The following is an 11258-nucleotide window of genomic DNA, read 5'->3' on the forward strand; positions in this document are numbered from 1 at the left end:
GCTTCCACATTTTTTGTTAATTATTTAATTTTTTGCTTTTCCATTGCTCCCCCCTTCATTTCTTTCACGGATCCTTTTGGGCTTCTCACTCGCTTCCAAAACTCGAGCTTCATGTTTCATACTACTTTTTAACACCTGCTTCTGCTTCACGCATGGCTTTCCATGTTCATCTCGCTTCCTAGCAACTATGGTCACGACAATGATGAAAATATTTCACAGCCAAGAAGCAAGACAGAGACAATAAAGAAGAATTGGCAGGTACACATGTTTAACCGTCCACAAGCTGTTTATTTTTTATTACATGCACTGATACCCCCAAAACCCCAAAACACAAAACACAAAACACCCCTTTTCTGCGAAACGGAAACCAAGCACGTTCAACGCTGCCATCGGTCATGCCAACGTGTTTCAGCTCAGCATTCAGCAAATCTGATTCAGGAAAAAAGAGAAAGGGAGCAAATAAGAAGACTTTAGCAAAACAAAAAGGACCAGTAGAGTTGGCAACACTCTTTTCCTGTGTCAAACAAACCAGCAGAGCTTATATATCTTACCCCAATTCTGAGAGCTTCATGTGAGCCTCTGCGTAATCGGCAAAGAAGGCATCCTGGTCCTGAGACACCCATGTTCATCACATGAGAAAAATCCATTATAAAATAAAATTTCTGAGGCCAATATTTTTTTGTTATTTGACGTGGTTATGATGAATGGTTTTTGGCCACCAAGAAGATTTCTACAAAGGGAAGAAAAGGTTTTAAGCAAAAAGATCGAAGCAACAATTTTGAACAGAAGAATACTGACCGCAGCATACTTCTCCACCAGGGGACGGAAGACTGGATCGCTCAGAAGCGCTTTGTCAGTTGGCAACTGAATTAGACCTTCCTTCGGTCCGGTCAGCAGCTCCCTGTTCCCGTTCCACAGAAACCACGGTTAAAAATGGTTTAGTTCCACTCACAGTAGTCGAGAAACTGTAGGGAATTAAAGAAATAAAGATGTAAGGCCACTGCTGCTTACGTGAAGTAGTTGTTGTCGAAGATCAGAGGGTCCGGGGTCCAGGGTCCCTCAAATCCAGAACGCTCCTTGTGGCACTTTCCCTGCAAAGCAAAGACCACGATGACATAAATCAACCAGACTAAACATGGGGATGGGGGCCATTTATAACATCAACACAGTTTTCAACAGCGCTTCAGTTTCGTGTCCCCTTGCTGGTTTTCTATTCTATCCAAGTTCTGGATCCAGGGACCCCATTCGATTCCAAGATACAGATATATACACCATGATTCTTATTACACTAGGCTATTGCATTTATATACACCAAGATTGAGACATAATAGATTTCACTGAAGAAATTTAAGCATACCAAGGTATGTCCACCAGACAACGCAACAATATCCTGGTCAGAGAGACCCATGTGCTGCTTAAAGACAACTCTTAGGTGATCAGAACCTGAAAGGAAAGGAGGTAAAGAGGTCATCAGCACAACTAAACCCACAAACATACATGGGACCCTGTAGGGGATGGCACGTGCACAACAAACACACATACCCTGGTTGGCGTCAGGAAGGCGGCCTTCCACTGGTGACTGGGTCTTGTCCTGCAAAATATCACGTAAATCAATATCTGAGAAAGAGATGGGGAAAATTATAATAAATAAATAAATAATCAATCGACCAAATTTGAGCTGCTACAAATTCTCATTAAAAGAATATCGCAGGAAATAATCAAACATTGAGCGCTTGCAAATTACCGGCCTCCCAGGATGGAATGGAACATCCGGTCCACCAGTGACTTCAACAGAAACAACTCCGGCCAGCTGCAGCACAGCCAAATCTTTTAGACAACTATAACGAAAACCAAAAGGTCTAAAGAATTTGAGCTGGTAAAGTTTCAGCTGCACCACAGATTTTTAATTTGTGGAGGGAAGAAGAAGGAAGAAGCTCCCTGAATACCTGAACAAAGTCGGCATATGAGAGGATGGGGAACTGTTGCCTGACTGGTTCCAAGAGCCCCACAGCAATGTCAAGCCCAGCATTAGCGGCATGGGCAAGCTCCTCCCTATTCTTAATGGTCCCAAAAGGACCGCCTGTCTTTGTCTTAACATCAAAAGTTCCTGCCGAGTGCCATCTGCAGCATAAAAATAAGAGTTTCAGCAGATGCATCCTAAGATTTACTGCGCATAAGCCATCTCATCTTGTCTGTTCTTTCAGTATGAAATGAAAACTGCACCACAGGGACGTTGCAAGCCACAAACACTGTTATGGGACATTGTACTAACATTTTTGCTACACTACTTTTGTAAAACTAAGTCACAATCCTAGTGACAAGTTTAAGCGAGAAAATAACCACATTGTGAGAAATTATAATCTCTTTTTATCCTTCTGACATTTTTATCAGCAAAACAATGGCAAGAAAATTAATTGCAAAAAATACAAAAGCATGAAACTAGAAAAGTAAAAAAAAAAAAAAATAAATAATATGGGGGCTCCGCACCTGCAAGTCACCATGTGATGAGGTTGGATCAGGTGCAATCGCATTGCACAAAATGCATGTGCCGCTGCACCTGACCACCATCCATTTTGCCCATGAGAGCTATGGGGCCCAACAGCAAATGGGTGGTGGTCAGGTGTAGCGGTACCTGATCCAAATTCCCATGTGATCGGACGTTGCAAATTCGAACCCCACTTGTACTACGCAGTAGGGCTTGTCCTGGAAAGGTGGGAGGGGGGCCTTAAAACCCCAGCTTGATCATACAAAAATATAGAAAATTTAAAATTAATTTCAGGTGATAATTAAGCTAGCATATATCCTCAGCTTCGGTTAACATGCATAGGAAACAACCAGGCATATGCTCTCTAGGGACTTAAATCCACATTATTAGCGCCAGAGGCCATAATAGGCTTTTTTCAGACAGCCTCTTTAGTTTTTTTTTTTAATTTTATCGATGAGTTTGCAGCCCTAACAGTTTCCAAGTGATTCTAAAAAATAGTTAGAGGTGAAATGTTAGCAAGTACACTGCATACTACGAGCCCACAGAAGTAACCGCTCGAATGATTCAAAGCCATTTTGACAGCATTTAACAAAGCTAGATGCGCCCTAAAGTGCACAATAGGTGAAAAAACATGACCAATCAAAACGGAAACTAAGAAAAAACAAAAAGGAAAATTCAGAAGACAAAGAAACAGGTCCACAAAAAAAAATCCAGACTTACGCTAGTCGGAGGATAAAGGGGGCACATTTCTTCTCAGCAATGAGCTCTCTGAGCTTCCCCCTACATTCTTCAACGGCTATCTCGTATTCCTCACTGACGGTCGGGTAGCACTTTCCATTGGTGCATTCCTGAAAAAATGCCAACTTTACATTAACCGATCACACCATTGTTACTAGAGTAGCATAGGGGTGTGAGATGAGCGTAAAACGAGAATTCTCAGAAATGCTAAGATGCATAAAGTGCGAAGCAATTAGGAGGCATAAGAAGGCAAGTAAAAAACAGCAAAAGAAACTAATACAGATAAACAAGATGAAGTTATAAAACTGTATTCCCTTAGAACAGTATACTTCTTTTATGAGGAAGATACTTGCTATGTTAAGGAAATCCATTTTCGAATTTGAAGCAAACTTCACATTTTTAAGAACTTCTAAAACAGTTTTGAAAGCATAAAAGAAGAGTTTAGTTTCATGCTTCCAAAACAAATCCCAGGCTTTAAGAAGCCTCTGACAACGATGATGATTTGAACACAATAACTAGGAGTTCAAACATAAGAACGAAAAACTTGAACATGGGAACTCCGAAAATGAAAGAAAAAGCGATAAAGTATGAAAATCTGTGAGAGGAGATAAGGAAATCAAGAGGTCAGGAAAAATAAGCAGATCTCTGAAGCACAGAACGAATCAATATTTCATTCGATTACAGACAGAAGGCCACTGCCCTTTGCACAAACAAGATCATAGGGATTCAAAGAGGAAAGATTCCTACGACACATTTTTGCTAGATCAAACCGTATGATGCCAATTGAACGTCTCTGCTCCAAGTGGAGAAAGAACAAAGACCATCAGGATCGTCAGTTACAACGTTCCACGTTGGACTTCTCAAATTTGGCAATTTGAGAAATAAACAAGGCACAAAATAAGAACCCAGTATTGCAACTGGTAGATTCATTTACCAAAAAAGAAAATTTCTTATTGAAAAGTTAAAAAAACACGGGACGTGTGAAGCAAAATAGACAATAAAAGGGAAAAGGTGAAAGCAATCATTGAATGATATTGCACGAATATAGTGAAAAAGGAAAACAAGGTAACCCATAAATTTGAACAAGAGATGAAAAAAGCAACAAGAAAAGCTAAAAATTGGGCGTGCCTGGGTGTGACCCCAAGCAAAGAAACTGGATATGAATGCACCTACTTTAACAGGAATATCACGAATATATTTTCTGGAAAATTGTGTTGTGGTCCACAATTCACTGATATGTATAGAGAGACAGAAAGTGGTAGCTGCGCACAACACGTTGGCCGTCCACTGCCGGAGTGATGGACGGCTAGCGGAAAAAATCTCTGAAAAGTGTCTTTTCGCTTTTTTGGAATTAGCAGTGCTCGGAAAGCGCCACTAAGGCATAAATATAGGATGCACCTGTCCTTTTAAAAAAGAAATTTAGCGGCTGTTTCGAGCACGGCTGAACTGGGAACTTTGTTTTTCAAAGCTGTTTCATTTTTTGCGGAAAAAAGGCTGAGCGTCCATCACGCCCAGCAGCTTCCCGTAGATAGGTGCGCACCTACTATATATATACACAATCTGTATATGAGGGGTGGGTATCTGGATGCCGCTGCTCTATCGAAAATCCAAAATGGTTGACTAAAATTATCTAGAGGAGCGGGTGCATCCAAACTCCGCAAGAGTAAAAGATAAATTAAGCCCCAAAACAAATTTACAAAAATTATAAAAAAACAGCACAACAAGAAATCTTGTAATACAAAGCAAAGCAAGCAAAATTAAAGCCAAATGTCATAAAAAGAAAAGGAAAACCATTCACAGTATAATAGAAAAAATAGGCTTAAGGAAATATTAGAAATTACACGAATAACAGTAAAAAATTTACTTGCTAAGGAAACAAATTATGTCCAAGAGGAAACAAACACCTATCCTAAATATAACAGTGGAAATGAAAAGCTAAAGAAGTTAAAAAATATATTCTTATTTAGGCAAATACTGAAATCGAATGAAGAGCACATCTGTCGAAAAGCAGAAACATGAGAGTTAGACTAAGAATCAACATAATCATTTGAGCAACTCATTCTGTAAATGAAACCCGTTGCAAGCACAACCCAGTATTGAAGGTATTATCAAACGATCTATAACACAAGGTTTTAAACCAAAAGAAATGCCAGATCGGGAAAAGTCAAAAAGGAAAAGCCAGGAGAGAGAGAGAGAGAGAGAGAGAGAGAGAGAGAGAGAGAGATTGACGCCAAAAAATCTGAGTAAGCGTTAGAAGAGGAGAAAATGCACAAAAAAATCCGCAAAATGTGAAACATAAAGGCGACAATAACGAGCAGATCCCCGAAAAAATGGGGTGGCCAAAGAACAAGAAGAAGAAAAAGACGATGATGGTGATAACGATGATGACTAAACAAAGAATACCGAGCAGATCCCCAACAAAATGGGAGCGGCCAAAGAACAAGAAGAAAGCTACAGACATCAATGATCGAATCAATAACAGCATATTCAACAAGCAAAAAACTAATTCCTCTAAAATTAACCAAAACTTCACCTAGGTCAAGCGAAAAATCCTAGAGGAAACGTAAAAATTAAATCGGAATAAATAATGCTAAAAAACGAACAAAAAAATACTCATATCACACTCGGAAAACTAGAGCATACAGAGGCAAAAAAAAATTAGGGAAAGAAAAACACAAACACGAAAGAAAATAACATGAATTCACGCTATAACGGGGGAGAAAGAAAGATGAGAGGGAACCATTGGCTCAGCGAGAGTGAAGAGAGCACTGCTGGTACTACTGGAGAAGAAGATCACTCCTCGGCACACGCTTGATTAGAACCCTCCCTTCCACGGGCTATATATAAAAGGAGGTCTTCCCATGTTTAGAAGTTTCCGGTAGCTCTTTTCCTGGCCGTCCGATCCGAGATCCAACGGTCCATTCCTGTCGTCCTCAATAGACGGCAGAGATTGCTCTGATGCCACTAGATGTACGACCTTATCATGAGGTATGCAGCAAATGCGCAGATATTTTTAGAACTCATTTTTTTTTTTTACATCTTGCCCTTGTGGTCCTACCTACCTGTCGGCATCTTGCTCCACTCACCCAACCCAGCGTCGTCCACCGCGAAGGGTAATCAATGTCATGTTTGAACGTCGAATTGGTCCACTCCATTAGGGCCGGCCCGCTTTCTTATTTGGATTTCCAGTGGCAGTCCTTATGACATTTACACCCTTGAGATGCAATTGATTTACGAGAAGATGATAAAAAGAAAAAAAACCTTCAATGGCAAGGCCTAATTATTTGGCAAAGAACAAGGATTTTTTCGTCAATTGATGTACTCTTTTGTTCGTAGCTAGTGTGAACGCGGTCGAGTCCAGAATGATTCCCTTCCAGAGGTCATCAGAAGATCCAATAGTATTTTGCCACGTGCTCCACAACTAAATGGAATTCAAACGCACTCAAGTCGTCCGGCATTGGTCCACATTCACACAAGTGGGGCGGCCAGAGGGAGGGAGGGAGGGAGTTATGAAACCAGCAGCCGACCCGGTTCGATTCGGATCAGCGCCTGTACCGAGTCTCCCTCCGCTCAAGACTCGGTTGTACTGGTCTCCTATTAGACTTTCTGCTAAACTTTGCCGTGCTCGAAAGCTATAACAGTTTGGACTTTGGATATCCAAATTCCTTCGGATTCAGGGAAGGATATCCGCAGACCATGTACGACCTGTTTTTAGCTACTCACATAAGGCAGGGAAGTGTATGGCACCCAGCTGGCCGGGTCCATCCGACCCAATCTCATTCAGTCGATAAACCCTAAGCTCGGTTGATGTCATTTGGGTCGACGAACAGATATGGTCCACGTCCATCCTTGGGTCTTGGGTCCCGGTTATTAAGTTGCTGCCAAAGTAAGTTTAAGCTTCACTATATACCAAGCTCATATATTACAAGATTATTAATTAAAACGATGCTTGTCGATCATCAATCATTACTTTCCTTAAAAAAAAATCAGCAATAATTACTTGTCTCCTAATTATAAGAAATAATCAACGGTTGCATGTGAACCAAGTAACCAAGTCGGGTCGTCATAAGGCAAGCCCAGCCGACCCACTCAATCTCTTTAGTCTCCCTAACCTATATAAAATTAACGAGTCAATATCGCGAGTCAATAACGCACACTTTGGCTTAGGGGTGGGCCATGGGCCAAGCCAACCCCGCTCACCACCATGGGCCTGGTCAAGGTTTTAGCTACCGGGCCAAAACCCGGCCCATTATATACAAGGTCGGGTTCAGGTTGGCCGGTGGGATATCAGGTTTGGGATGGCCCGTGGGCTATTGGGTCTGGGTTGGCCTGTGGGCTACCAGGCTTGCCCGATGAATTTGAGCTATTTATTAATTTTTTAATAATATAAAAATTAAATTTTTAAATTAATTATATAGTAACTTTGGTAATTAGTATCATTTACTTAATTAGTTGCATTAATTTTATAAAAACTAGAAAGATAATTAATTGGGTACATGAAAACTTGTTAATTTTTTATTATTTACCTAATTAGTGCACTAATTTTAAGAGAAAGAAAACGATAATTTTATGGGACTAGGTTTGTAATTTTAATTTGAATAATTGCAATCATTTTTTAAATATTGTTGCTTTGTTTTTTCTTTATTTTAGGTTATGCCACATAATGGGTTAAACAATATCAATGGATTGAAAAAAATATGTTGTGTTGGACAGGAGGACTACAATTCAAGATTGTACTTTATGTTATTTTAAAATTTTGATGTTGATTTATTACTTCAAATGTTATGCCATGGATAAAATATTGTTATGAACTTTTGATTTGAATATTTTGAACATTATCAAATGTGAAATTTTGAATTTTATGTTTTTTCATTTGATTCATTCGTTTGGTATTCTATTTTTTTTTTAATAAAAATAACCTACAGATGTGTTTGGGATGGGTCAAACTCATTAAGTGGTGAAATGACATTTTGGGACAACTGTTAAAACCAGGTTTACCTAAAACTTGTTTGCTCGTAAACTGTTTTTTTTTAACTTAACCGTTAATTTTCAAACCGTGACCTTGTGTAGGGATGGCAAAACCTGACAGGACCCGCCAACCCGTTTAATAAACGGGTCGACCCGCGTAACCCGTTTATTAAACAGGTCGGGTTCGGGTTGGGGGTATGCCAACCCGCCAACCCGACTGACCCGTTTAATAAACGGGTTAGGCGGGTGGGTCAACCCGCCAACCCGTCTGCCAACGCGACCAGTCAACCCACCAACCCGACCCGTCAACCCGTCAACCCGCCAACCCGTCGACCCGATAACCCGACCCGCGAACCTGAGAACCCGTTTACCCGACCCAACCCATTTATTAAATGGGTTGGCGGGTCGTGTCGATTTACCCGTTTATTAAACGGGTCGGGTTCGTGCTTGCCACAGCCGACCCGTTTAATAAACGGGTCGGGTTCGGGTTGAGGTATGCTGACCCACCAACCCGTCGGGTCGACCCGCCAACCCGACACGATTGCCACCCCTAACTTTGTGTTTATATCAATGTAACTATCGGTATCGGCCCTGAATAGTTTGGCCACATATTCAGTTTAGTTGTATCCGTCGATACCAATACTCAAATGAACTTTTCTGTGTCGTATAAAAAATAATAAAAAATTATTACGTGTCAATCATAATGTGACACATGTTAAAACCATTAAAATACTTTTAAAATAATATTAATTTTTTTATTATTTGATATATTTTGCATTTATTAAAAATTAACTGATTAAGGCTTATCGATTTTTTGTGGGGCCGATACGCACCAATATCGATAACATTGGTTTATATAACTTATGAGAAACTTTTATTAATACATGAAAACCCATTTCCCATCTAGTGATAAACTGATTTTGCTTATTGGAGAAAAATGTTCATGTACATTTTTGCATGTTTTCTTTAAATAAAATTTTTCTTTTTTTTAATGAAAAGTTGGGACATAAGCTTTAGGGGTCATGAATTTCAGGCTCGATCGTGGTAGAGGCTAGTGAGGTCGAACAGTCCAAACTATGCAGGTTTCCTAATAAGCATAATGCAGTTTTGGGCTTTTGATCCTAGAAAGTGAGAAGGGGCTTGAGCAAAACTAGGATCAGGGTCTAGGATGACTTGAAGATCTGAAACAGGTTAGAGAGGTGTCCCAGGCACACGATCTACAATGATGAAACTCCGATCGAGTTGTTGAAAATGCAAGACCGCATGATCCTGACATAGGAAGAACTTGGTCTCTTTGGGAGGGATGAACGCCCTAGGAAGACCTTGGTCTCCATGTGAATCATAGAGTACAAAGAGAGAGAAGAGAGTGAGATGTCCTAGATGTCAAGGGAGAGAAAAGGACGACTAGAGAGAGAGACTAAAATTCAATTTCAAATTTGCATAAATTCTAAAGAGGTTTTTTAGGCTCTTTTATATATCTTGAAGGCCTGAAGTAGAGTCCAAATCCAATCCATAAAAAAAGCCAACCTATAAACCCAAAACATCCACTAGTTGCCAAAAAAAGAGTCATACTTGGGAATAAGAACTAAACTAAAAAGAGGAGTCTAAAGTCATATCTTGAATGGAGTTTTTGTTGGTGTAAACCGGAATGTAAAAGCCAAAACCACATACAAATACTCACCATAAACGAAAGTAAGTGAAGGAAGCATTAACGTGGGTGCTCGGTGTTCTCCTCAGCCTATCGACGCCCCCAATGAGCCCAGGTCATCAAGTCGATGGTGAGTAGGACCCTGAACACAAATGAGAGAAGGAGAGCACATTGGTTACCCCCATCAAGCAATTATGCCTCAAATTATAATGAGAGTAGAGTGAGAGGTTACATACATGGCATTCATGTATGTGAACCCTTTACATTCACGCAAGCCCCTCTCCACTAACTCCCCACTAATGTATTTATTAGTGTCTTGTGTTAAACCAGGTCACTTAGGGTTGGACCCGATCCGAAATAATCAACATTCTTCCACTTAACCCATTGACATGGAAATGTACAAAATCGAGATTCTTTACCGTTATCTTGATCTAATTTTCATGTGGGTTCACATGTTATCTGGTATAATAAGAATAAACCATATGAGTCATGGAGATAAACACCTTTGTATGAAATATTATATTTTCATGCATTATAATATAATTCATTTTCAGTGCTTTAACATGTTAAGAATATCTTTATAAGTAGGTTGGTCTCTAACTCATTCTATTGGTCATTTAACATTGTTATTTTACTATTCTCACTACTCAAATGAGTGATCATTTATGTAGAATCAACAATAACAAAGTCATAGAGGATCAATTTAGCTTCACAAATATGATCACATATAACCATAATGTATTGTCATACATCAGAATGAATCAAACTGACACATCCTCTTTATATGTTAAAAATATAATCTCGATGCTAGCCCTTTAGTAAGAGGATCTACAGTTATTTCCTTTGTATCAATTGTATCGATACACACTAGATGATTGTCAGTCCTTTCTTTGAAAATAAAGTACTTTAACTTCATGTGTCGATACAAAATTGAGCTCTTATTGTAATTCGAGAAAGACACAACAACTTCATTATTATAAAAGTTTTTTAGTGATCTCTCATTAGAGTCCGCAATCCCAAGACTCATAGTAAGGTTTTTTATCCAAATGGCTAGAGATAAAATTTTATATAGAGCAATGAATTCCACCCCTCCTTTTAAGTTTGCATCAGAGTGTCCAATGACCTCTAGGTGGTCAACCTTTATGTAGGTCAACATATTGTCATTCATTATTTGCAAATGGTGCATGATCTTTTTTCCTACCTTCCAATACATAATGCCTGAATTAGACTGATATCTACCAAGGATTCTTGCAGTAAATGCGATATCTAGTCATGTGAAGGTATGCGTGTACTGAAAACTCTCAACCATCGAAGCATATGGGACAATTTTCATTTGAGTCTTTTCATTATTATCCTCAGGACAAACCTTTAAGCACAGTTTATCCCCTTTCACTATGAGTGTCGATTCATGAGAACAAT

General features: G+C 39.5%; 1 protein-coding gene across 1 annotated transcript; it reads right to left on the reverse strand.

The window, feature by feature from the left end:
- Nucleotides 1–211: 211 nt before the first annotated feature.
- LOC149823483 (L-ascorbate peroxidase, cytosolic-like) lies at nt 212–6079 on the reverse strand. Its single transcript, XM_090018866.1, has 10 exons — nt 5964–6079; nt 3206–3333; nt 1947–2121; nt 1745–1810; nt 1543–1591; nt 1358–1443; nt 1012–1091; nt 799–901; nt 552–610; nt 212–429 (listed from the first exon to the last, which is right to left on the reverse strand). The coding sequence occupies exons 1-10, from the start codon at nt 5964–5966 to the stop codon at nt 414–416; spliced, it is 765 nt and encodes a 254-aa protein (XP_089874992.1). The 5' UTR covers nt 5967–6079; the 3' UTR covers nt 212–413.
- Between the last annotated feature and the right edge of the window lie 5179 nt (nt 6080–11258).

The sequence above is a fragment of the Nuphar pumila genome, chromosome 10 (assembly GCF_984573655.1).
Source record: "Nuphar pumila chromosome 10, dmNupPumi1.hap1.1, whole genome shotgun sequence".
Classification (NCBI taxonomy): domain Eukaryota; kingdom Viridiplantae; phylum Streptophyta; class Magnoliopsida; order Nymphaeales; family Nymphaeaceae; genus Nuphar; species Nuphar pumila.